General features: G+C 29.5%; 2 protein-coding genes across 3 annotated transcripts; one reads left to right on the top strand and one right to left on the bottom strand.

The window, feature by feature from the left end:
• Positions 1 to 3,063: 3,063 nt before the first annotated feature.
• Positions 3,064 to 14,961, top strand: LOC145752274 (uncharacterized). Of its 2 annotated transcripts, XM_082568530.1 has the most exons (11): positions 3,064 to 3,204; positions 5,907 to 6,238; positions 8,115 to 8,715; positions 8,826 to 8,916; positions 9,079 to 9,555; positions 9,678 to 9,891; positions 9,976 to 10,553; positions 10,689 to 10,767; positions 12,214 to 12,319; positions 12,436 to 12,630; positions 14,237 to 14,961. In XM_082568530.1, the coding sequence occupies exons 1-11, from the start codon at positions 3,190 to 3,192 to the stop codon at positions 14,426 to 14,428; spliced, it is 2,880 nt and encodes a 959-aa protein (XP_082424656.1). In that variant the 5' UTR covers positions 3,064 to 3,189; the 3' UTR covers positions 14,429 to 14,961. The 2 variants fall into 2 exon arrangements, with proteins under 2 accessions (XP_082424656.1, XP_082424657.1); XM_082568531.1 differs by lacking the exon at positions 3,064 to 3,204 and having other exon boundaries at positions 6,152 to 6,238; positions 8,084 to 8,715.
• A 430-nt stretch (positions 14,962 to 15,391) lies between these two features.
• On the bottom strand, positions 15,392 to 25,381 carry LOC145752261 (ubiquitin carboxyl-terminal hydrolase 2-like). Its single transcript, XM_082568516.1, has 18 exons — positions 25,224 to 25,381; positions 24,999 to 25,108; positions 24,527 to 24,577; positions 23,916 to 23,976; positions 23,590 to 23,803; positions 23,249 to 23,290; positions 22,800 to 22,873; positions 21,157 to 21,207; positions 20,669 to 20,731; positions 19,205 to 19,328; positions 18,619 to 18,727; positions 17,980 to 18,090; positions 17,451 to 17,619; positions 17,010 to 17,090; positions 16,790 to 16,868; positions 16,535 to 16,645; positions 16,209 to 16,335; positions 15,392 to 16,128 (listed from the first exon to the last, which is right to left on the bottom strand). The coding sequence occupies exons 2-18, from the start codon at positions 25,079 to 25,081 to the stop codon at positions 16,035 to 16,037; spliced, it is 1,644 nt and encodes a 547-aa protein (XP_082424642.1). The 5' UTR covers positions 25,082 to 25,108; positions 25,224 to 25,381; the 3' UTR covers positions 15,392 to 16,034.
• Between the last annotated feature and the right edge of the window lie 1,050 nt (positions 25,382 to 26,431).

The following is a 26,431-nucleotide window of genomic DNA, read 5'->3' as shown; positions in this document are numbered from 1 at the left end:
CGCGCAGCCTGGTACCTTGCTTCTTGCAAGTAAACAACGTGAGTCGATTACATGCCATCCCAAAGCTGTTAAAAGCTGATTAATGACTTGGGACCTTTAAACCTTTTGACTTGAACAAATAGTAATTGTTTTGTCGTAAATTTGTATATTCCTTGACACAGTAAACATAGACTCACATACTTAATGCTTGCGTGTTCGATTAAGTTTCTGTTTAGCATAAAATGTCACACTTTTTTTCCACTTCAAATTTATTTAAGTGCAAATTAAATAAAAAACGATGATAAAAAGTCATTTAAGTTGTTTAATACAGGTTATAAATATCATTGACATTTTATTTAAAAAATATTGTCGAATTGAAGCTGAAACGAAAATATACTTGAGACACTATTTGTATTATTACATCACGGAATGGCGTAAAGTTTTATGTCTTTTGTATATTTATTATTACCATCAGACCAATGCGTGTTAGATCAAATTTAATACAGCAAACACTAAGATTAACATCAACAAAACACGACTTTAAAAAAAACAACAACAGCTTCAACCTATTACAAAACTGCGTTAAATTTAAAATAAAACAAACATATTAACCAAGCAATCACGTAACGTTTAATGACATTTAAGTATAGGGCTAGAATTAAGAATTCCGAAGTGGTATTTACCTAAGGTCCTGTGATATCATCTGCTTGGCTTTAAGGCGTGACATAAATTGTAACTAACTGCTGCAAGTAGTAATGTGAACTCGCAAGTAGTATAAACATCTTCGCGCAAATTTTAATCATTCCAGATAAAACTTACCGGAAACTAGGAAAACGATTTAATGTTTTGATTCAATTTAACGATTTCCGATTTTTGAATAACTTCTTGGCAATTCTTTAAAAATAATATATTATTTAATTTACTTAATGACTAAAAGGCGTTATTCGCCCAGTTGTATTAAAGCGTATCACAAAATGCTGAAAAGAATATTGTTTGCTAAAACGTCTGCTGAGTTAATTAATCATCTTGTATTTTAGAGTAGTCAGCTTGGTTTTTATGTTTTTACATGGCCCTATATTAGGTTAAAACGTGTAAAAAGGGATATTATTTCCCCAAATGTGTGGTCTGGTTGTGCGTTTTATTGGAAAATGAGTATTTAACTAATTAAATAATATCGACATCAAATGTAATTTAATGTGAATATTTATTTTATGTTGAAGCAATTTATAGTATTTCAATATTTGTTTTAAAAGTTTGAGAAAATACACTAATATTCTTTTATTTTTCTGCATAATTTTATGTCTGCATAATTTTATAATTTTTGTTGACGTAACTCGGTTAAGCTACACCGGTGTATCACAATAACTCACAACACCAACAAAATATAGCAAATGTGTCTTTGCTTGAACTATGAACATATTTTCTCAACTGTAGAAGTCTTGTCTGCTCAATCCGGTTGAACTCAGTCAGAAGGTTTATAAAAACACGAAGAAATACGTTGGCGTGTTTGATTGAAAATCAATTAAGTTATCGACAAAACGTAAGTTTCCATGTAACTGAATACCTTTCATTAATTTTATAAATTAATATTTAATTTTTCGAAAGACTGGAAGAGGAATGGAACAAATTTAGGTGACTATTTTTTGGTTAAGGTTAGTAAATCTTAAAAAATTCTCAGATATAACCCTGGTATATATGTACTGTTACTTTTTAAGTATAATTAATTGAAATTAGGCTATGTCGGTTAAAGCGATATTTATCTTATTGCGAATTTAAATCTCATAAATTCGTTGTTGATTTAGAATATAGAAATTACGGTTAGTATTAATGGTGCTATCATAGTAAAAGCTATAAACAAACTTGGACCTAAAAAGCAAAATTTTTTTGCAATGCAAACCTTGCTTTTTATAATGTAGTTGTGATTTAAAAAGTCACGTATTTTGCAAAAAATAAAATAACTTAAATTTTAATAAAAAGTTTTTAAGAAATTTTACTTAAAAACAGGAATGTTTTGTTAAAAATAGGATATTTATAAAATTCCTCCGGACAAAAATAATTTTCACACTTAGGGTAATTCCCAAATTATTATTTCTTTTAGTAAAAGTTCGTTTCTTAACGCTTTTGTTGAAGATTTTTGAGTTTTTAAAGTAATAAGATAAATTCGTTGCATAATTGTTTGTATAACCCCTTTCATTATTCTCGCTATTTTTTTAACAAAGACAAAGTACATTTATCTCCTTCATTCATAAAAGAATAGAACATCGTTTATGCTAATATAAAAAAATATAAAACCGGCAACTCCTTATTCATATTGGATTCTTTGCGTACATGTATGAATAATAGTTTAATTTCTTATTTACCAGAGTGTGTTAAGGTTCTAATAAAAGTTGGGTAAATTGATATGTATACAATTTCTTAACGTTAGGTTTTAAGATATTCTTTTAAGCGTTAACTGAACAAAGTGTGTGTTTTTGCTTGAATGATTTTGGACGCTCAAGTTAATGCAAAAAGTTTTAAAATATATTACAGAATCAAAATAACAAAATGTTGTTGTCGCTACTTAAATTTTTTTATTTTTAAAATCTCAGGCCGACCAACTTTATCAGTTGACAGAAGCGTTAGTTAAACTATGTTAATTTAAATCTATGCTAGGCATTAAAAATGTAACGCTTAAATACAATTGTCAGTGCTATTTTCTAAATATGGTATGCAAATTTTTATTTCTAGATGAGTTATCTTATTTGCATTTAAAATAAAAAGAAACATTTTAAGTTTGTGAGAAATTGAAATTTGAGAAGTCTTTTTATTGTTTAGTTGTGTTTTAGTTTCTTTTGAGATTTTTCTTTAATACGTTGCTTCTAGTATTTCGTATAGAACACTTGAGCCCGATGTTGTACTAGTACAGTTTAAGGTTTTAAAATACAAAAGACTATAAGAAAGTACGAGTATAATTCAAATGCCGTTTATTTGTTATATAAATAGTAAGCATAGTTTTTGCGGTATTTTTTTCAAGGTAAAGATTTTTTTCCTCTGACACTTGCGCAACCAAGACAAGGCAAAACCCTTTTCTTAAATTTGCTTAACCCGACACGGTGTTTGAATTTATTGTAGGTTATTTTAAATTTATACTAAAGTATTTTTCTTGAACGTTGGTAACGGCAAATGTTGGTGAAAGGGTTTAAATAGATTATTTGAATACAAAAAAAGGCGATGCTTCGAATTCGGGTAAGTTTATATTTCTAACTTTACCTATTTCAATTACTGAGATATAAGTATAAAGCCTTAAAAATTGCATTTTTAGTTATAACGATATCATTTAATTAAGCAATTAAGGCTATCAACAATTTTTAGATTTAATTATTGGTTTATGTTAGAATAAAAAAAATTTAGCAAAAGATATTCATTTTAATTACCGAAATTTCGGCTCGAATCAACAAAAAACTGTAATCTAGGCCAGAGAACATGACTTCAAGCTTGGCTAGTTTTACTTAGAACTATGGTCTGAGGTACAAAAACCTAATAAGGACAAATTTTGCAGCAACCGTTATCTAGTTTTTATTGTTACGTTTTCGGAATAAACAATACGTTGTTAAGGCCTATCCAAACCGATTTGCGACAGTATTTCTTATGAAAGACCCCCACAGATTTTAATAATGCCTACTAAATTTCAACAAATTGAAATTTTTTTTGCGCCTAAACTGTTACCATGATTTGCTTACTACTTTATTGATACTAAGATTGGAAATTCCCAACTTGATTACGTTAAAATTCTGCTTTTCCGGCGAAAAGGTCTGCTTGGAATTTATACACGTATGCTTAAAGTCTAACCTTAACACCCCCGTATTTAAGGGCCCGGATTACATTATAGAAGCTTATTTTCACATACCACCCCCATTGCCATATGTTAATAACGCAGCAGGAGATTAAACAATCCAAGTAATGCAATTTACCAAACGATTTCGTTTAAACGCCGGATTTGGGGTAAAAAATATCATTGGAAAATTATTTTATACTTAAAAAGTTACAAGTGTTGTATAATTCTTAAAATTAAATAAAAGATTTGAAATATCGATTTTAAAGATTAATATTTAAGTATTTTGACGGTTGAATTTTATGATAAGTGACCCCAATAAGATGCACACCACTTTTCTTAAAATACAATGTTTAGTTTAACAAAAAATGTATTTATTAGGTTTGTCATACAACTCGTTTACATTTTTAACCATCGCTAGTGCTTTTTATGTATAGCTCAGACTAGACTACATTTTAAGAAATATAAACCTTGGATGGTAGAACAAGCTGCATTGGCCTGTTAAGCTAAATTCAATTGCACTTTGGCTCTGAAGCCGACATGAGAACTATGCCGTGTGAATAATAATTGTGAGTAACGACAGGATATGATCTTTAAGCGCACTGAAGGCTCCGGATTTGCTTATTCAATGTCGACCGGACAAAATTAAACAAAAGACAAGGTTTATTTCAATTTGTAAAATCGTCCGTTAGTTGAATAGATAGCCTACAGTCGAATTGTGTTTATTGAATGTAAAGTTAGCAGCGTAAACTGTTGTTTTAAAATTGCGTAAAAAACCTGTTTTAAAATGATTTAAATGTATAAATTTTTGCTTAAAAACGTTTTTAAAAAAAGAAACATAGTTTACATTCATTTTTACTTAAAAGTAAGCATCGTAAAACCGATTATAATCCCTAAAATGAAGTATACAATAAATTAACGCAAATAACAATAAAGGGATTGAAATAATCTATTCGGAAATAACTTAAAGTAATCCACTGCTTGTAATTTTATAACAATTAAAGATACGCATTCAAGAAACATAACAGATAGAAGTTAGTATTTAAATTTTCTCTGCAAGATTTTAGAGTCAAAAAACAGTATAAAACCTTTTTTTTATTTTGGTTATTGTAAGTAAACTAGTAACTTTATATTTTAGGTCAATTTTTGATTCAGCAATTCCCATTATTTAAAGTAAAATAATAAAAAAAATTTAAATTAGAATGCAGTTATATATTAATTAAGAACTACAAATTATAATAAAAAGTTTACAATACACTTTATAGACTTACGTAAGAAGTTAAGCAGGATAACAGTTAAATATTTACTCAAAAAAATTTCTTGCAAAATAATTTTCGGGAATATGAAAAAAATCCCTTAACGTATCGTTTTACAGCATAAAATTACCCCACTATAACGTATATCGTCTAAATTTAGTAATTAAAAATTCAATCACACGGAAATGATTATTTAAAATACGCCCCCGTCTACTTTTCTTGGTATGGAAAATCCTGCATTTTGTCTAAATATGTTTAGTAAACAACTTTTTGTTAAGGGGGTGTAAAGAATGATGTAAACAAACTGAAAAGTTGCAATATCTGTGGCCATATCTGTTTATTCAACGTATTAACGTACGTAATATATAGTCAGGCTATTTTTCACTAGTATTGGTATTTTTTTTTTACTTTTTCGGCTGTAATTCGAATAATTTTTTAGGCAAAATTTATTTTAGTTACCACAACAATATATAATTCATATCTTGTTAATATATAACTTTTTTAAATAATTTTTAATCCGTTTGTTTATTTTATTTTGAGTAGTGGTTGTAAATCGAAAAAAATATAAGGCTTTTTAAAACAATAATAAAACGTTTTGGAATCATATGTATTCTGTGGTCCTCCAAAAAAATCTAAAGTCGTAAAATATTGAGATTTGAGAACTGTTAAAAAAAATAATGTAATAATTTATCACAAGTACAATATTATCAAGAAAAAATTGGCGAAGGGCGTATATTAAAAAAGTTTGTTTAGGGACAGTCAATTACACATGATTAATTTTTTTTATTATTTTTTGTAATAAGGTTTTGTGTTTATAATTAGCTCAAATTGTAACCTAAATTCTTGTTTTTTTGTTTAAGGACCCCCGACCCAGCTTTAAAAGTAATCCAAAAAAACGTTGCCTTATTACTAAGGAAACATATTCGTTAAAAGACAGACACAATCATCAGAAAAACCACACACATCTTGTCAACGAACATCTTAATCCGTCCACTAGAGGTTGCTATGTGTCGAGTGGTTCGTTTTCCGGTCAGGTGACCTATTTGACGACGGAAGAAACTCGTACATCAGTAGTTGACATTGCGATTCAGCAGGACATCAAACCGTTAAACTTGTGCGCAAAGCAGCAGAGTTTTTTTGTTGAAGAAAATTTAAACCACGATCCTCATTTTTGTCAAGAATTTGATTTTAGGTTAGTATAAGTTATATAATGTATTATACATAAGTAAATGTATTCGTCCGTATTCCCAAAAACCATTTGACCGCATAGACATTTTTTTGAAAACCACCATTTACAAAACGACAATTTAATGAAATTAAAGTTCAATTTCCTTTTTTTTTTAAATAAAAGGGTATTTTCCAAAAAAGGGTTAAGCTAAACTGGGGTTATTACAAAATATGATATTGTTAATAAATTGCCGTTTTCGATCAAATATCCTTTCGGTGAAATGATTTTCGGTTTTGTGATAGAAATCGGCATGTTAACTTTAATTACTTTGTTACTCGCTAAAAATAAATTTACAAATTAAATACAAAACGAAATTGCAAGACCAGCACGGGATTTTGTAGAACAAATAGTTTTAAATCATAACCGCCAAATACATTATTTAATATTAATTCGATTGATATTACTTTTCTTTTGACTTCTAGTTAGAAACTTGTGTGTACATAACTGCACACAAACAAACACACATACAGTTTTTAGAAATTAAAGTTTCATTTTGATCTGCTTTGCACACCGTTTTTACTTCTTATTCACATTGTGACGTCACTGGGTCGCCATAAAGTCGAGGTGACGTCATTACTTGTAGAAAAAAACATGTTCTCGCAGCCTGCGCTCATTAATTTATTTGTAAATTAAATAAAACGGAATCCAGTGATTAAAAAAACGAGGTCAAAAAGTTAAATAAAACATTGCAAGATAAAAAACTATTTACTATAACAATCTAGTAGTTTTTGTATGTATTAACAGTTATTATTTGATTTAAAAGTGTTTCTGTAACTTTGGTGGTCTCGTGGCATTTAAAGAAGTGCATATAATATGTTTTTGACTAATCGCATAGTTTCTGACATGACGCATTTTAAATTTACAGCTTTATGCTACCTGTTTGTCGAGCCCGATAATGAACACAAAGTGTGGTGTAATAATCGGTGTTATATATACTTGCATAATGATTTATTTCGCTTATCGCAACATTAGCTCTCTTTAAGTTGTCATAAACCAACAAAGAGGCTAACTTGGTGCACAGTATCGACCTTATGTGCAAACAAAATTCCGCGCCTACTCTCTGCTAGAGAGAAGAGATCACGCGTATGAGAGAGTGAGAGAGATAAAGAGAAAGGCGAAGGAAGATGATTAAGCAAGCCCCTAGATGCATCGAACTGCATTAGACAGCAGCGCTTGGTTATTACCCAGACCACCTTTTGTCGCGTGTTCTGTTGATCAGTTTATTCTACGAATCTTCGCTGATAAAAGTTAGTTGCTAGTTTTGATTAAATTAGATAGCGTTCGCAGGAGTCAGGTTACCGCAGTCGCCTCTCAATACAAAATATCCAGTATTAGTTTTTACTTGTCAATCTTTATTATATTAATAGCAAAATTACGCTGTCGGATAAGTTATTTATAAAATATATAATTATTTTCAGAGAAGTATATTGACAAAAAAATCTAAAAACACCCCCCATAAAACTTATTAAATAAACGCATGTACGTATACCATTACATTTCCGATTAAAAAAATAAATGTTAGTGCTAAAAAAATAAAACTAAAAGAAATATAAAAATAAAACTAGTCGTCACTTTTCATAAACTTGTGTTGAACAATTACGAAAGTTGTTGGTCATATTTACGCATGTATGGCAACAACTTACGCGTATATCAGCGGTCGTCGCTAACGGAAAACGATCAATTAATCTACCCCGAGTCTTTGCTTGGCATGCGCATTACCTAATTACGTCAAAGCGCTCCAAAATCGTAACATTAAATATTGCATGACAATTGTTTTATTTTATTTTAAAATTACCTTTTGCGTTTTAGAGTGTAATTGCTTTGCTAATTATTTTTAAAGCGATTTTCAAAACGAAGACTTTGAGTATTTTCACCCACAAGAAGAGGAACTGAATATGTTAACGTCTCAAAGACGACATCAATCTGTAGACGGGGCATCGTTTGGTTCTAGCCAAGATTGTTTTGGAGAAGAGGAATCTGCGGGCATTATGAGCCCGGCTCAGGATCTTCGAGTCAGCGGGAAAATTGACAACGAAAGCCCCGCGGAATCGCACGATGATTGCCGAACTCCGTTCAGCGACTTATCGTTTGAAAACAACAGTGAAAGCGATAACAATAAAACATACAACGACCAGCTGTCCGAAAACAACGACAGTGATCTCATAGCTAATGACGTAGGAGAAGACCTTTCTGTAAAGCATCGCGACAGTAACTTGATGCAGGCTAAGCGGGCAAGGGTCGAAAATATTGTTTTTAACATTCGAGAAAATCCAAAAAATTCGTCGACTGTTGATGATGTCACTGGCGTTTCAAACGACGAAGAAAGAAATTCTCCCCGTTCTGATATCCTGTACTCTGGAAAATCCCGAAAAAGAAAAATGAGCGAGAAAATACGCGAACTTCAGAATGAGATCGAAAAAATAAAATCTGATTATCAAAATGTAAGATTAAAAACTAAGAAATTTATAAAAACTAACATTGCCAAGAATATAAATTTTAAATTAAATTTTATGATTTTTGTTGTGTTTTAACGACCCAATATTTTTGTTAGGACTCTACAGACGAAGTGAAAATAAACGTGACGTCATCTGCCAACCAATCGCAAAGAATCGGGAAAAATAAGATCGACAACATTGTACAAGGTAAACGCATTTAAACACACTGCACAAGTGTCTTTGCAAAGGTAAACCAGTCGCCATTTTAAATTAGATAACGTTTATACCCCACATGGAAAATATAGTTATATCACATCAAAATGTAATCTAAAATTAAGATATACATGGTACATTTGTTTATTGGTACAGAAGTCCGCTCGCCTGGTGAGTTTATAAGCCAAGCATTAGGATTGGTTGACCAACAGCGGAACAGCGAAGACGACTGGGAGGACAAACGTTCAGGCGTCAACGATGAATCGCGACCAGCAAAAAACAAGAAGGATTTTTGCGGCGAAATAAAAGTGACTTTTCCCGGTGGGTTTAGCTGGACTGGGGCAAACAACGAAAAAGCGCCGGTAGCATACGAGGTATTGGTGGAAACTCTTAAACGTGAACTGTCATCAGCGGTCGAAAAAATAGCAGAAAGATCGGCTAAACGTGTTCTGGAAGAGTTAGAGTTAAAGGCTTTTAATAGGCAAGAGACTTGGGACAATCACTCCTACCCAGAAAGTGACAAAAATCAAAAATATAAACTCAAGTTAAAACGTAGTAATTTAAACTTATACGATAAAGACAGGCAAGGAATTTCAGCGGAGGAAGAAAACAACTCTCAATATGAAAACGAAGGTGATTAAATTACCAAAATATTTTATACCTTTAAAAAACTTTTTTAGTAATACCTGTCGTTTTTAGTGTTTGAGTGATTTTTTATACCTAGCACGTGTTAAGTAAAAACTGTTATCTTTTAGCCGGCGTTACGCTGATGCACACAAAAAGTATTTCCCAAATGTGCTGCAGCGACCTACAGGTAAGGAGAAAATCGTTTGCTGATAACGATGAGAAAAAATCTGCCCGGAGCTACCCAGATCTTCCCGCGTATGAGGATAATTTGCCATCCCCGACAGATCCTGTTAGAAATAACAAACATCACGACTTAAATGAGAGATCCCCATCCTCCGAGAGGTAAATAAATGTTTGTGTGTTTTTAGAAAAAAAAATTAAAAACGCATTGAAAAATTTAAATTTATCCAATTCGCTTTGTTGTAGATCACAAGACGAAGACGAACAGACCCAGCCTTTACCCTTGGTAACAAAGAAAACAAATTCGTTTTCCCTGCCTTCATCCCCTGAAAATAATCTTTCCCATCGGCAAACTCCTCCTCTTCAACCGTTTATTCGCAGTCCTTCCATTAAGACCAACCACCATGAGAAATCTGTCCGATCGACCCCATATGAACGAAGAAATACAGTTAGAAGACCTAACTACGCTATTCCCGCTTACAATCCCTTTGTTGAAAGACCACAACCCTTTCCAAGTTCTTTTTTTCAGAATTACAGTTCCAACGGTTTTTCATCTTTTCGTAATACCTCTAAGAGTGAAAATTTTATGATGCCCGCCGCCTCAAAAGTTAATCCATTTAGCCCTCATATAAAACCACCACCGCTGGTCCCAGTCCCGCCCTTCCCCGCGGTACGATCGTCCCTCTATTCTTCTCACCCTTCAACCACTTTGGGGTCGTACCCATTTCCATTTCCCATGCACACCATTGGAGCAATAGAAAAACTTAGAAGAGGAATGGACCTCGCATCAAAACCCACTAGGACGGGATCGAAATCAATTGGAAGTTAGTTAAAGTATTTTTATTTCTTGAAAGAAACATATATTAGTTCAGTTTTCTTGTAACTAATAGTATTATTGTCTAAAAAATATTTGTTCAGCTCTTTCAGTGTTAATGTTTAACAAGTGTTTATTTACTTAGGCTCGTCATCAGGGAGTCTTAGAACTGATGGTTACCGAAACTCACCTGCTGATTTCAGTCCTTGCTCAATGGCTTCGATATCCTTTTTAAAAGTTTAAAATTTATTTACTAACGTAAATTAAAGTTACCCGTTAAAAACTAGTTAACTTTAAAGTCAAACTTAAGTAAAAGTATTAATTTAGTCTAATTGGCAAAGAAAGGGTAGCTAAGAAAACATTTAACTGATTGACTTTGTGTCCAATTGCCTTAGATGCGCATAATCAATAAAAATAAACCCTTGAAGATGTAGAATTAAAGTCCTAGCGGTCAATACGAATATGTGTTAAATTATACGGCATCGATCCCATAGAAATTTGTACTTCATTGATCGCTTATTTAAGACGTAACGTTTTAAACTAATTGGATTTAAGTTTCCTTGCGATAATTGCGTTTTCACGCTAAACAAAACTTTTTAACAAATTACCTTGTATATTTCCGGCATATGTGGATTAAATAATCTGTTGTTTTTGAAGTTGTTAAAAATCTTGGCTATTTGCGCCGTGGATTAATTAGCGGAACTGATTCATTTGATGATTATAAAAAAAACTTTAATCTCATAACAATGTGATGTTATGACGTCATGTTTGTATATCAATTAACTAGATTATCACATTTAATGTGAAATCATGTTTTAATCTGTATTTTTCCGTCTGCCGTGTAAAAAGATTTTTTAGCCAAATCCTGAAGGAAATATTGTATTACGTGGGCACATGTGTTATAATATCCATTTCGACATCACAATCGTCGCTATTGTAAACAAATATATGAATATTATAAAAACGTTAAGCAGAGCGATGACTTAATCACAAAATTAGTTTCCATATGTCAGTTTCAATAATCGCATTTTTGGTAAAATAATCTTATCGCAGCACATCAATATCAGTTTACTAAACGACTTTAGGCGAAAACATCCGATTAAATTTACGCTAATTATGCTGTTAAACGATCTTTTACCGTGGTTTATTATAGACTTTGGCTTTGGTATCCATTCTGTCTTACCTAAAGCAACTTACAGCCTAATGACATGTCGTTAGCAGTTAAGCGATTATGGTTTGATTAACGATCTGGAGGAAGGAGGTTTCTTAATTTCCAAGCTATAAGCGCCTCCCACTCTAAGTGTGTATTGTGCCGGGCGCTAATAGGTTGATAAACGACGGTATACAATAAAGAGCGAACATCGCAAGAAATTAAACTTTTCTGCGCAAATTTATCAACTCGGGTGTGTGGAATGCGGGAACAGGTTAGACAGGGGAAATGATTAAAATGTCGGCTCGTTAACGTGAATATCCAACGCGCATTGAAGGAAACAAACAATAAGCCGTCGCTTAATTTCAATGAAGTCTGTCACAAGTTTAGCTGCGGTTTTGCCTATAAACTAGTTTGTTAAATCCTTATTTTTAACTAGAAATGTTAAGGCAAACCGATGAAACTTACACATTTTTAAATATTGTATACGTTTTTAAATCCTTAACTTTCTGTTGCACATCCAGGAAGGCTTGACTCCACAACATTTAAAAAAGGCAAAACTGATGTTTTTTTACACTCGCTACCCCAGTGCCAACACATTAAAAACCTACTTCAGCGATGTTAAGGTAATTAACCTATAAAATAATACATATATTTAGCTTTTTGTACACTTTACCATATGTCATAGCGGATAAAATTATTGGAACACATTAACTAATACCCAAATTGTTAACATTTCTAGTTTTCTCGGGCTATAACATCGCAGCTCATAAAGTGGTTTAGTAACTTTCGAGAATTCTACTACATCCAAATGGAAAAGTTTTCCCGCCAGGCGCTTACCGACGGATTCTCTCAAGTGGAACACATCAACGTAGACAGGGAATCAGAATTATTTCGGGTTTTGAACATTCACTACAATAAATCGAACGATTTTCGGGTAAATTTTTGTAAATATTTGAATTTTTTATTTATAATAACAATTGAGAGGAAATTTTCAATATAAAGTTGAACAAACGATTTGTTCAGCCTCTTTTCTACCAATGTTTAAGTGCTTGTCTATATTACAACAAAATGAACACTAAGTTTGTTTAAAGTCTTCGGGAAGCATTCGTAAAAACACGAGTAAGATTAATTCAGCTGGTGCTGATGAGCTACTAGAGTTATTGTTATGATTGTATCGATTTTATACAAACTCTAATCGCTCATAAAGATACAATAAGAATGAGTTAAGGACTCTCGAAGGCGGGTACAATGGGCAAGCTTGGAGTGGTTAGTTCGCATCCGCCTTTGCGTCCTTGAACCGTTTGTCTTTCCAGGCCTGCTATCTTGTCCTTCCTAACAGGTGGTGTACCTCAAGGGCCACTAACTACGCCCTCAGTGTTCAGCACAGGCCCATTAAGATCGCGCGTAGCTAGCTACAAGAATCGACTACTCCAAAGTAACAAGCTAGTTATCGATCGCTTACCGCCTCATGTGCTTTTGACGCATCTACTTGTTTGAAGTGCTACTGACACTAAGATAATATGCTTCTGACATGTTGTATTTCGACAAAAATAGATTTCGCTGGACAACAATTTTTCACATTCTTACATTAATCTTAAATATTTAATTGTTACGAACAAAATGATTATTTTTTTAATCGTCGGAAATTTACCAGCTTTTACGTAGCGCAGCAAAGAATGCCAGCTTATTATTTATTATAAGGTTAAAGGGCTCAGAGATTTATCGTACTTTAAACCTTGAAAATTTGTAGGCAGCACCGAGCTAACAAATTACTTCCCCATCAAGTGTAATCAATTAATGATGTCTTATATGGCCCCGTACAAACCTAATTGTTTCCCTTTAATATTACCCTAACCAAATCGACCTTTACACATCCCGTCTACAAAAAAAGTTTAATTGTAAAGTATAACCATATTTTAGATTAATTTAAAATATTAATTTATTTTAGGAATCTTATTGGACTTTAAAATTAAAAATACAAAAATTTGCGTAGACTTGCCATGTAGGCTATAGAAGAAATTTAACACTTCCAATACAGTGTCTAGATTTAACCTTAAGCGTCAAATTAAATTGTCCTACAAAGCACTTCTCATCATATCGCGATGTAATTAAACACCTTTTCGTCCGTTAGAGGAAGCCAAAATCCTTGATGAATTAGTTTTTTTGTCTTCATACAAATTACTTCCTCAGCACAGAAAGATATATCACCTTTTCTCGGCTCGTTGTAGTTAGTAAATCTATTACATTGTGCTTCCCGTTAAATCGCAGTAAACAAGTTTTCTATTAATTCTTAATGTCTGTTGAACGAGTCGTAAAAAAGCAACAAAGAAATCGACAAATATTGAATCTTCCCACTCAGTTTAACTAGAAATCTTTCGCCTCAATATAATACACTTGACTATCATTCTGTTCTTGTATAATTAAATAATTGCAAAACTATAAAAACTAGTCTATGTCCTGTTCTTTATGACACTTATCAAATATTGTTATAAGAACTTTGACAGTTTTACTTAAAATCTTAAACGTATTTCATTTTTCAGGTTCCTGAGAAATTCATTAGCGTCACTCGAACAAGTCTCCAAGAGTTTTTCTTAGCTGTTCAGGCTAACAAAGACAGAGATCCATCGTGGAAGAAAGTTATATACAAAGTGATCTGTAAACTGGACGAAGAGGTTCCAGAACTGTTCAAGTCCCCGAACATTTTAGATCATTTGGACGACGTGTCAAGTTAAAATAATAAAATATATCGTATTTAAATCATTACCTTGTTAATTAAACAATATTACCAAAATAACATTCCATGAGAGGCCATTAACGATTTGGTGAAACGTTGCACTAATATTTTATATTGTTTTTACTTTTATGCCGACTGTGCAATATCTTAAAGAGGACAATTTTTGTTTATATTTCGCTTGTAAATTATCACGTAAATTATACTTCAACGCTTTAAGCCGCATAGCGACCACTTTAATAATAACTTAAAATTTGTTTTGTTGTTTTTTGTAATTATATTGTATGAACTTTACAATTTTTTTTCTAAATTTTAAAGATATAGCACTATAAAACGTTGCACACAATTCTTCAATCTAACGTGCAATTATGTTTATTTCTGTTAGGTAAATTTTGAACCTAAATTGTAAAATTTTTTGTAGGTTTACTGGCAATGCTTAATCTTGTCGCTCATTTGTGTAAATAATAATTGTGATTATAAATTAAAGTACGGGTGCTGAGCGCCCAACGTGGTTGCTGGGAAATAAAATTTGAATTTACTATCGCTTATGTAATATAAAAACAGTTTAAAAGGATGCTAAAAACAGCACAATAATTTTGTCTTAACTTTAAATTAACCAAACTTATTTAAATGCCACTTTTAGGATATAATCGTCACAATTTTAGTAAATGCAACATACAAGATATGCTAATATTAGGATGAAAATCAATTTTAAAATATGAAATTGTTTAATTCTAAACAAACTAATTTTTTTTTAATTACAACTAACATCGATGCCAGGGGTTTGTTAAAAATCAAAAAAACGTTTATTATAATGCTGTTTTATACTTATTATTTATAAATAAAACATTTTTAAGCGATACAATATTTCATATTTTATTATATAAAAATAAAACAATTGTATTCATAAATTTAATATTTAAATTAAATTAATAATTTAACTAATCAGTAAAACGTATACCTAACTAGAGCAAACTTTCAGTACGTTTTGACAAAAAAACATTAAACAAAATTTGATAATACTTTGAAAAATTGGCAAATGTGTAAATTACACTTTAAAAAAATCCCCTAAATAGATTTAGTTTAAATTCTGTACCGCCATGTGTTCCACTGCACTAAAAAATTCAATAAAATCACCAAGAAAAAATCAAAAACAAAAACTACAAATCTAAAATCGTATAATTGAAAAACAATTCACAGTTAACTTGAAAATTACAAAGTGTTTTAAACAAAAAAGTGTGCAAAAAAATAAAATCATGGATTAAACGATAATAAAAGAAGCGCATAGTTTTTCAGACCGTATGCACCAATAAATTAAACGAGTAAAAATAATTAAAATCGCTAAAAATTGAATTGCCATAGTAAAATTATCGTCTATCCGCCAACATAAACAAATATACATTTGCCCGAAAAGCATAACTTCGAAAACGACACTTAACCGAAGTTTAGGGCGAAAAGACATTTTTCAGAAAATGGATATGGGCAAACCTGGTAATCCAAAATCATCAGTTTTATTTTATAAAATCTGTTAATGAACTGGTAAAATTAACAATCAGCATAATTTCCAATTTCATTTAAAACAACTATTCCATTTTATAAACATTCTGTTATAAGCGCGACTGGGAATCGTAAGAGCTTTGAACATAGAATAAAACGTAAGCTTCCTTTGTTACCACCATAGACGAACTCTGCGTTGTCACACTTAAATAAATGTTTTAACAGTTAAAATGTGTATTAAAAAGTGATTTAATTATTATATATAAATTCTTGTTCAAATTTACCGAGAGTCGTTATATTCATTCCATTTTTCAGAGGTAGAGTTTTTGCAGTAGGCTGTATAATGTCCGCCATAACACGACCCACAATGATTCGATACAGCATACAAGTCATACACAGCAGAAGATAAATCTGTATCACAGTAAAGGTATTTTTAAAAACGCTAACACAAGGCCCCCCAAAAAACAATGTCTAACTACTTTTCTAAAACAGTGATTCTCACATTAAAACGAAAAACCTCAAAAAAAATCTTAAAAAACATAACTTTGTTCCTAAAAATAAAACTGTCAGTTAACTTTATAAATAATTGTAAATTCTTAATACTATAAACCTTCGCAATTTTTTGTTGCATATTCTTTTAACTGAAGTCTTTTTAGAGGAAATTCGACCCTGTTTGATAGTTTTTGTCGATACCTACTTCCTTCATTAAATCTCTTTAAATCTTTGTTAGGATATTTTGGATTTAAGGAAATTAAACAAGTATAATATGTAATGCTTATTTAAATTTGAAAAAATGGATAAAATAATTTAAAAAAACTTAAACTGCTATAAAAATTAGTAATAATATTTATAATAAAAAGGATACGTAAAACCAATATCTTTGGAAATTTGTGAATAAGTAATTTCTTTTTCATTTGCCGTCGACATTTGCATTTCTCGCAGGTCTGAAATTCAAAAAATTTTTTAATAAATAAAAACTTTTGTTTAAATAAAAATCGTGTGAATTTTATAATGGACTCAAGTCACCAAAAACCGTTTATGGTGGATATCCTCCCAAAATGACCCAATAATTATAATATACGTACAGGTTTTTCGTCTCCAATTAGTAATTCTTCTCTTGTGAAAGTTTTCAAACAATCTTCAATTGAATTTTTCTCATAAGTATTCTAAAAAAAAATTGTTAAAATAATAACACATTATTTTTTTTTGATTTAGATATCTTTAATGTCCTAGGCATACCCTAGGCATAGAGTAACATTTGTTATTCTAATTCAGTGTTGAGTTAACTTTAGCAGTTTGAAAAAAAAATTGTTTATAATTGCCAGACAATTTATGTTTTCATTCGTTTTTGGTTCAGTAGGGGTCATGCCTTTAAACTTAGAGGCGCTACAACATGGAATCAGAGGGAATTAAACCCAGGATCTTGTGTTGTAAAATCCAGTGTTCTTACCACTACACTGCACCAACAATAATATTAGTGTTTTTTATATCTATCATAATTTTAAAGGTTGAACATAATAACAAACCTTAGATATGGGCAAGGAAAGATCCCAAAATGGATCGTAAGTTAAAGAAATGTGTCCACATTCTGTGCATTTCAATGAAGATTCGAGTTGACCAACAAAAAGGTCAAAAATAAAACTTTTATCTTTTTTTAAATACCAATCCCAAATCTTTCTTGCTTTCTCGTTTGGTCTTTTAAAATAAAAATATTTGAAATGATTGCAATCAAGATGCACCAAGTTAAGTTTAAACATTAGATTGTTGTTGTTATTTTTTAATTTTTAATTTTTAATGTGAAAAGGCCGACTTCAAAGCCTAAACATAGGGTAACATATGTTACCCCAGTTTTCAGTACCATATTGGTAATTATTACTATTAAATTGACAATTATTAAACATTTATTCGCCAAAGAATAAAAAAATCCTTATATAAGCTATGTAGTCTTTATACTTTAAACAGTATTTATTTTTAGTAAATCAATTTACAGTATCAATAAATTTAAATCACGAATTAAAATATTTATTAGCAGCTTGAATTAAAATAACAAGATACCTTGAGTTTTTGCATTCAGGGGCAGACTCTTTGGATTTTGAGTCAGCTTGATTAACTTCCTCATGTAAACCTTCCAACAAAAACCTTAGGAATTCTTGACTGTCCTGTTGTCTGTCAATGACAGTTTTATTGTATCAATGTTATTGTATGTATACTAATTAAGTAGCATATATATAAAAAACACAGTTTAGATATATTCTATACTATCATGAATAAAAAAGAAAATGTATTATTTACAAACCAAAAGTTAAACAAAAGAAATATGATATGTTTAAACAAAAAAAATTTACAAAGATTCATAAAGAAACACACAAAACTTGACAATGGGCTTCATTTATGGTTTAGTTTAATAAACAATAAAAAATTCTAAATTAAAGTACATAAAAACGGGACCAAAATACCACAGTATTTAGTACATAAAAGTGATATTTTAGTTTTTTACATTTAAATTACATTTAAAACCAAATTGTTGTGTATTTTATTTACATTTAAAAACTAAACTGTTGTGTATTTTATTTACATTTAAAAACCAAACTGTTGTGTATTTTATTTCTCTTAAAATTACAAAAATTATTTCTTAATCCAATTGGTTTTAAAATTTCAGTTTAAAAATTTAAAAACTTTGCAAAATTCACTTACTCATAACCCATAAACCTTGGTGAATATTTTTGAATCTTGGATTTAAACTCAGTTGGATTCACAGCTGACGATGAAGATCGCCAAAGTTCTTTTATGAGATCAGAAAATGCTAAAAAAGACAAAATTATAAAATCTTTAAAACTATTTTGATTCACATTTTATCACTTAAAGTTATTTTTCATTATAATAATATAATAATAATAAATGTTAAAAATGTTAAATTAAATAAACATTATTTGTTAAATCGTAGTTAAAAAAAATTTACAATAAAAAATTAATATTGAATGTGAAAAATAAATTATTTATTTGGTGTTATATTATTATTTTTTACAAAATTTATGGCCAAAAATATATATTACTCCCATATAACTGAAAACCATTTTTCAAAATAGACATTTAACTGAAAAACTAAATGCCCAAAACAGACATTTTTTATTGGCCAATAAATTTAAAAAAAATTTACCCAAATTTTGGTAAAATAACATTTTCCAAATTTTGGTTTTTGGAAAATGTCCGTTCAGTCAAATGATATTCAGTTATATGTACTAATACTCAAGTTAATTAAATTGATAAAAATTTCATCAACCTCCAACTAAGGTTCCCTTCATTCTGGATTTGGGATTAATATCTTTAAGATATTTTTTATTCAAACAATAATCACGTAAAGGCTTGGTGTTAGAGAGACATTGAAGCATTGAATTCATAAAACACTGAAAAAAAAAATTGGAATCACTTTATTTTTTTCCGAGTTGTCAGTTATGTAATAAAAAAAAAAGTTTTTCATTATGCTAATAATTAAGAACTAATACAACTTGTGTTTTTTTTTCGAAATCGACGTTTAAAAAAAATAATTCTAAAACAAAAATCTATATAAGCTTAATGGGCAATATGTATAAATGTGTATGCCCAATTTATAGGCCTACAAAATAAACAAAAATGTCATTTGTGCACTGGTAAACTATTGCAGGCAATTATTAGGAGCTAGTTGCGACCATATTTTGACAATTAAAATGCATACCATAGGGCAGGCTATCAACTGGTACAAAATTACATATAAATTATTTTTTAATACTAAAAAAAAACCTTTTTTTTATTATACATAAGTTATTTCAGAAACATAATTTTGTAAAAAAAATCTTAGCAACAGTATTGTTTACATAGGCTATTCTAAAACTTTTATTCGAATTTAATCTCACAAAATAATCATGTTAGTTTATCCGTTCACTTAATTAGATATAATTACAGATAATTTATATTGGTGGCTTCCATCACATACCTAATCACATTAGCATATAAAGGGTCTAAAATTACAATTTTAAAACCCTGGTTATTTTTTGCCAACTTTTTTTAAATAAATTATGTCATTCATAACCTTAGGTAATTGTTTATCCTACCAGCTGCATTTTAAATGTTAAAAAATAGTTGCAACTTGCAACTAATATTTGCCCTTGATTATTTATAAATTTACCAAAAATAAAAGTTTATTTTACATGAGTGGTCCAAAAATTAAACTTTTTTCAAAAAACACTTTACGTCAAGCCAATATTTTTGTCATTATAAAAAAGGTGGGTAGTGTTGCAGTTATGGCAACAGACAACAAGCCATAAAGTTTTGGTTTATGCAGCACCAATGCGACGCAAGTTCGGCAGCATGGTGTAGTGGTAAAAACACTTGCAACACCACCCATGAGATGAAGGGTTCAATTCCCACTGCTCTCATGCTGTGGTGCCCTTTAGTAAGGCGCTATAAACAATATGAACTCCTGCTGAGCCAGCACTTAATCAGCAGCATATTTATCAGACAATTATAATCTATATTCTAAACTGCCACAGGCAACTCAAGACTGTGTCGGAGTAACTGATGTTCCCCTATGTTAAGGTCACTCATTCAACCTTCCCACATTGAAGATAAATTTATACAAAAAACGTCACTTTAAGCCTTTACAAAAAGTTCAAAAAACACGTTTTAACAACAGACCTTTCCTAATAAAAATACAAAAACTCATTTTACCCTAAAGTAAAATTCAAAAATAAGGTATAAAAATACATACAGTGTTTCCAATATTTCTTAAACCGACATTTCCACCAGGAAGTCCTGGGTCAGGATGGTAAACCTGAAAACATTATTTCTTATATTTGTTGTTTTATTTAGGTTGATGGTATTTATTAAGTAAAAAAGACTATATTTTATGCAGTATTTGGGCCCTAAAGTCAATTTCACATACTTTTAAACTAAAAGATTTACTTTTTTGAGCACAAAAAGCAGACTTTGTTTTATAATTTAAATTACTCTAACAATAACACAAAAAGATTAGATAGAATTACTGCATATAGGTTTAGCTAATTATTTAAAAGTATAGGGAAGCTTAAGGTAAAATATTAGATTATTTTATAGCAAAGCTCAAATTTAAGTTCTGTGAATTTTTATGTAATTCTATGCAGAAATTGAAACCTTCCAATTAACAAGAGATCAAAAACTTGATACAAACTGTTAAAAATAGGCCAAGTATAAATGTTAAATTTTATAAAAAAAACTTACAGAACTCCGAATACTTCCATTCCCAATGTTGGAGCTAGTGTAGGGGTAACTCTGTAAAACAAAATATGTTAACAAACTCTAATTTTAATAAATGAAAAAATGAAAGAACAAATAAACAAAAAATTAAAAAAAGTATCAGTAAAAAGTGTTACAAAGAAAAAAAATACAATATAAGCTGTTGACAATGTTATATTAATAACAATCAGTCAGCTATGTTTTATGTTATATTACATATCATATACCTCAGTAGGAGATGTAGTATTATTGGCCTCATAAACCATTAATCTATGTTAGATTAGTTCAGTTTAAAATTGATTTATTACACAACTGACTTATACATTACTATAGTGTTAACATCCAATTGTCACTTTAAAAATAGAATAGAATCAAAATCAAATGTATAATACTGAATATATACAATTTATTAAGTATATTACTTTAGCTATACTAATACTATGTAATACAGTATTAGAAACTTTATAAAAAATTAACATAACGTTATTTAATAGGCCTTTTTAAAATCTACGCTTTGCAATAGTATTTGTAAACAAGTTTAAAAACTATAGGCTATTTTAAATACAATTTAAATAAATGAATAATTTAAACAATTTTACTTGACTGCTAAACTGTCCTTTTGAATAATAAGTGCTTTATACAACATGATTATATAATAAGTTAAAGCATTTTAATCTATCACTGATTTAATTAACAAGCTTAAAAACTATGTTAATCAGCTTTGGTTAGTATTTGACTATAACTGTTTTGTTGTTGTTTCATACAACTTACTTACTTAACTTTAACACACGACTGTTTTGAATACAACTATTGTTAATTCGACAGCCATTTGTTCTCTCTTAATTAATAATTAAAGTTTTTTTTTAGTAAACTTGTCTCATTGACATCACAAAATGGCAACAGCTGCACTTTTAACGCTTTGCTAAGTTACCTAAGCAAACATTTGGGAAAATCATTTATTTAAAGTTGACGTAATAAAAAATGCTATATAGCGAACAAAATTAATAATTAAAGTTTGTCCACTTACTGTAACTAAATAAGAATTTTATTGTATAGGCTATACTATATATACTAATTTAGATTTACTATATATACTAATTCTGCAAAAATTTTTTACAAAAACATTAATATAAGATTGCTTTATTATACCTTCGACCTTCCATTGATATGATTTCTGCTTGATTTTAAACTGTTATAATAAGGTGATTCTTTTCTGGGAGGCCGGCCATAACTCATATCCTAGCAGCAGAAACACTTTAAAATTTACATTTCTCCAAATTTGGTGAAAGGCTAATTTACTGAAATTTACTTATTTTTAACCAGTATATCTATACTCAAGTTGGACTCACTGTGACATCACTATCAGTAACTGTCTAAATTATTGATATTCAACATAATTTTTTTAAAAGGTCATACAAGCTGATTTTACAAGTTGTGTTGTTGTTTTAAAAAATAAAATTTTTCTACACAAAGTTATGTAATAAGGCTTTCCTACCAAACACAATAACAGTTTATTGGTTAATGTGTATTTTAATAAAATTGCTAACAACTTTTAATAAAGTTAATAGATATCTTTTTAATCTACCTAACTGATGTTTAAGTTTAGTTAAACAAATTTAAATTCTTACTTTTTCTGAAGATTTTGAAGGGCTTGGAGTTCTTTTAAAAAAATTGTAACTTTCCTTGTATGGAGGCCCATCAGCTTAAAAAAATAAAAATCTTATTTATTTTCCGCCCAATTAACCCTAATCCTCGGATTAAATAATATCCAATATTAATTAATATTAATGCTTCTGGGTTTAGTAATGCTTAAATGACAAAACCTGAATACAAGTGAAATATAAAACAAATATTTTTTGAAAAATAATAATACATATTTTTAACCATACTCTATCAGATTAAAATAACCATTGCTTGTGAATTAATATTTAGGTATTTATATAAAATTTGTATGTATAACATTACTATACACTACTTAGCCACCTTAGGCATAAAAAAATTACACTGGCACAATTGAATATTTTATTAGCATAGTTATTAAAAACAATTTATAAATAATAGATTTTATATTTCTAACCTGTTATTGTGTTTCCATTTGATTCAGTTTTATATTTGTCTACTGTTTATACAAAAAAAAGAACTAGTTTAATAAAATACATATTTTTGTTGTAAAAATATCTTTAGAATTATATTTAAATAATGAGGCTGAGTATAAAAATGGCTTTTTCAGTTAATATTTTGCTATTGTTACTACACTTCATAGGCATTATTATATTTAATTTTTTTTTTAAATTTTGTTGTAAAAGTTTTTTTTTTAATAAAAAAAATAATATAGTGTCTTGCAATTTGTTGCAAATTCTACTATTTCTTTGCAAAATCAATTTAAGAAAAAAAAATATAAAAAAACTTTATTTTGACCTGTATATGAATGGTGGTTTACTGTACTACTTGATCGCTGTTGTACAGTAGATTTAGGTGAACTTCGGGTCAAAGAATTAAGTCTTTTGGAAGAGCCATTTTTTAATCGTTCATTTGATCTGCCCAGTCGCTCGGATTTAAGTTCAAATGGCCGGGGGTCACGATCTCGCATGGGCGGCCGAACCATGTCATTGTTTTTGTTGTTGTTCGAGTTCTAAAAGAAAAATATGAAAATAGTTAGAAAATATAAACACTTTTTATATAAAATATATATTTTTTACACTTTTTATATTAAGTTTAATTTCATTATTAATTATTTAACTTACATTATACTTCGAGTTGTATGCTGAAGATGAATAAGATGAATAAGATGAAGAGGTAGAATATCTAAAGTCAGTTAAATTAACAACAATATTTTATAATTTACTACAAGTTTACATCTTATTATTACAACATTACATAAAACTTTATTCAATTACCAAATATAATCTTAACCTGCAGCCCAATATAATTCACCTAAGTAACACAAACAGCTTTTTTTTTTATTTTAAAAAGCTAAAACCCTTTAAAAAGCTTAAAGCTTTATTACATATAGATTAACTGAATGGCCCAGTGAAGTATTAAACTTTATTTATATACAATATATATATAACATATTTTTCCATCCATTTAGTTTACAATGTTGAAGTGTAAAGAATTTAGGTTGTCTGGCAACGCCCTTAGTTGTTTGTGAAATAGTTTGAGATAATTTAAAGTTTAGCGAATTGGCCCTTTTAATAATATATTATGTTTATACATACATATTTTTATAAGCATGTAGCATAATTAGGTCTTGTAGAGACTATTTGTTGTTGATATTAACTTGCTTTTGTTGGTACCAATTTAGTGAACCAATTTCTAATAAATATAAAATAATTTCATAAGCTGATTTTTTTACCTGTTTGCTCTTGATGTAAAATCCCTGGAATTCGGCTTTGATGGAGTATAACTTAAATTAAACAATATATTACAACATTAAATCAAACTAATTTTTTCTTGTGTATATACATCATTAAACTAAATGTGGGAAGGTTAAATGTGCAACTTAAACATAGAGTAACAACAGTTACCCCGACCCAGTCTCAAGTTGCCTGTGGCAGTTTGGGATATTATAGATTTTAATGGCCCGATAATTTAGCTGCTGATTAGATGCTGGCTTAGCAGAAGTTCATATCGTTCTTAGCTTCTTACTCAAACTTTAGATAGCCGGGGATCAAACCCAGCATCTCTTGTAGTGTAGTAATTTAAATATAAATTAAATACTTTTCTTATATATATATTTTTTTTTTAATAAACTAAAATTAATTCCATTTTTAAATGCTCTATTTAAAAAAAATGATGCCATATATTTAATATATACATTGTTATACCTCGAAAGGTGATTAGAATGTAGCCCATAAACATTATTATAAGACGAGAGTTTAGAAGTTTTACCCTTAGTTTCAGGAAGCATATCTGTGTATGCTGTTCTTAAATACGTCTAGATAAAAAATAGCATATATTGAACTACTACAACATAAATATTCAATTTGTACAAACAAAATTACTCAAATAATTGCAGATTAAATGTAACAATAACAAAACAGAAAACCAACCTCATAATTAACATTGGAAAAGCAATGTTACATTAAGTAGATGGTAAGTTCACAATACATTTGAAATCAACCAAATTTTAATAAATAAATAAAAATCATTGCTTCTTTTAAACACATTAAATTAAATTTAAAAATTAGATTGATTTTATTTTGAAAAGTATTCTAAAATATAAAAATCTGTTTTAAAACTAAATCTGCTCGTTAAGAATTATTTAAAAGTAGTGAATAAATCATAAGTATTAGTATTGCTTTAAAAATACCAAAACGCTTTGCTGTTTTAAAAAAAATCTTTGGGTCGAGTTGGACATGAGTCAAAGTGTCTCAATACTGGTGTTAAGGAGTCATATCATATTAGCCTACATACATAAGTTCTTTCTATCAGAATTTATAACATTATTACGTTTTAAGATAATATAGTTGAGTAATTAATTTGAAAATTCGACTATCTGACAACAGTTCACTTACATTTTTTTAATATTTTTATATAAGCTTGCAGCTGCCACTTATTTATCAATTAGATTATCCTGATTATAGTAGTTTTTGAAGCTGTCTTTCTGTCTAGTTGTCAAACTGACTAAGCACTGCATTTTTATAAATATATTAATTGATTTAACACAGTTTTAATATACTTCAGGTTGTCCATCGTGCTAATAACCTTTCACAGCTAAATGTTTTTTTTAATTCTGTAGTTCTCTCGATTAAACCTACCTTTTTAATCATTTCATAAATGAGCTAGCTGCCCATTTTATTTGATATACTACAATCACGTATGCCTAACCGAACTATGCAACAACAATCACGTCAGTCGTATATACAAACATGTCGAAACAATTAATAAATTAGTTAAATTAGTTGTAAGCAAGGTCACAGTTGATCAGTTTGCTGTTGTTAAAGTTACTAAACCGGTTACCGTTAATGTTAAATACCAGTTAAAATATTTATTTATTTTCATACCACTTCATGTGTAAACAGATACTAACTCCACTTTTATTCTCTTGTATCGTTATGAATATAGCCCACGTAGTGTTGCCAAACGTAATTGTTTATCTTAATATATTTTCTATGTTGTGTATTTATTTTTTAATTTAACTTTTTGTGTTATTTTTTAATATAACTTTTTGGAAAAAGGGGCGATTGTTACAAAGTTTATTAATAACTGTAGAGGCAAATTTTATTGCAAATTCATCTCTACAGCCTACTATTTAATT

Source organism: Corella eumyota, chromosome 5, assembly GCF_963082875.1.
Source record: "Corella eumyota chromosome 5, kaCorEumy4.1, whole genome shotgun sequence".
NCBI lineage: Eukaryota > Metazoa > Chordata > Ascidiacea > Phlebobranchia > Corellidae > Corella > Corella eumyota.
The sequence above is the reverse complement of the archived record's forward strand: the minus strand, read 5'-3'. Positions and strand labels throughout refer to the sequence as shown.

What these genes read in the sequence shown, in the direction of transcription:
- LOC145752274 (XM_082568530.1), top strand. An exon ending in GATCGACAACATTGTACAAG is followed by an intron (nt 8,917 to 9,078) that starts GTAAACGCATTT and finishes TTATTGGTACAG; the next exon opens with AAGTCCGCTCGCCTGGTGAG. An exon ending in ATAAATCGAACGATTTTCGG is followed by an intron (nt 12,631 to 14,236) that starts GTAAATTTTTGT and finishes TTCATTTTTCAG; the next exon opens with GTTCCTGAGAAATTCATTAG.
- LOC145752261 (XM_082568516.1), bottom strand. Translation starts at nt 25,081, where the DNA reads ATGCTTCCTGAAACTAAGGGTAAAACTTCTAAACTCTCGTCTTATAAT. An exon ending in CATACAACTCGAAGTATAAT is followed by an intron (nt 23,804 to 23,915) that starts GTAAGTTAAATA and finishes TTTTTCTTTTAG; the next exon opens with AACTCGAACAACAACAAAAA. An exon ending in ATGGAAGTATTCGGAGTTCT is followed by an intron (nt 20,732 to 21,156) that starts GTAAGTTTTTTT and finishes TAATGTTTTCAG; the next exon opens with GTTTACCATCCTGACCCAGG.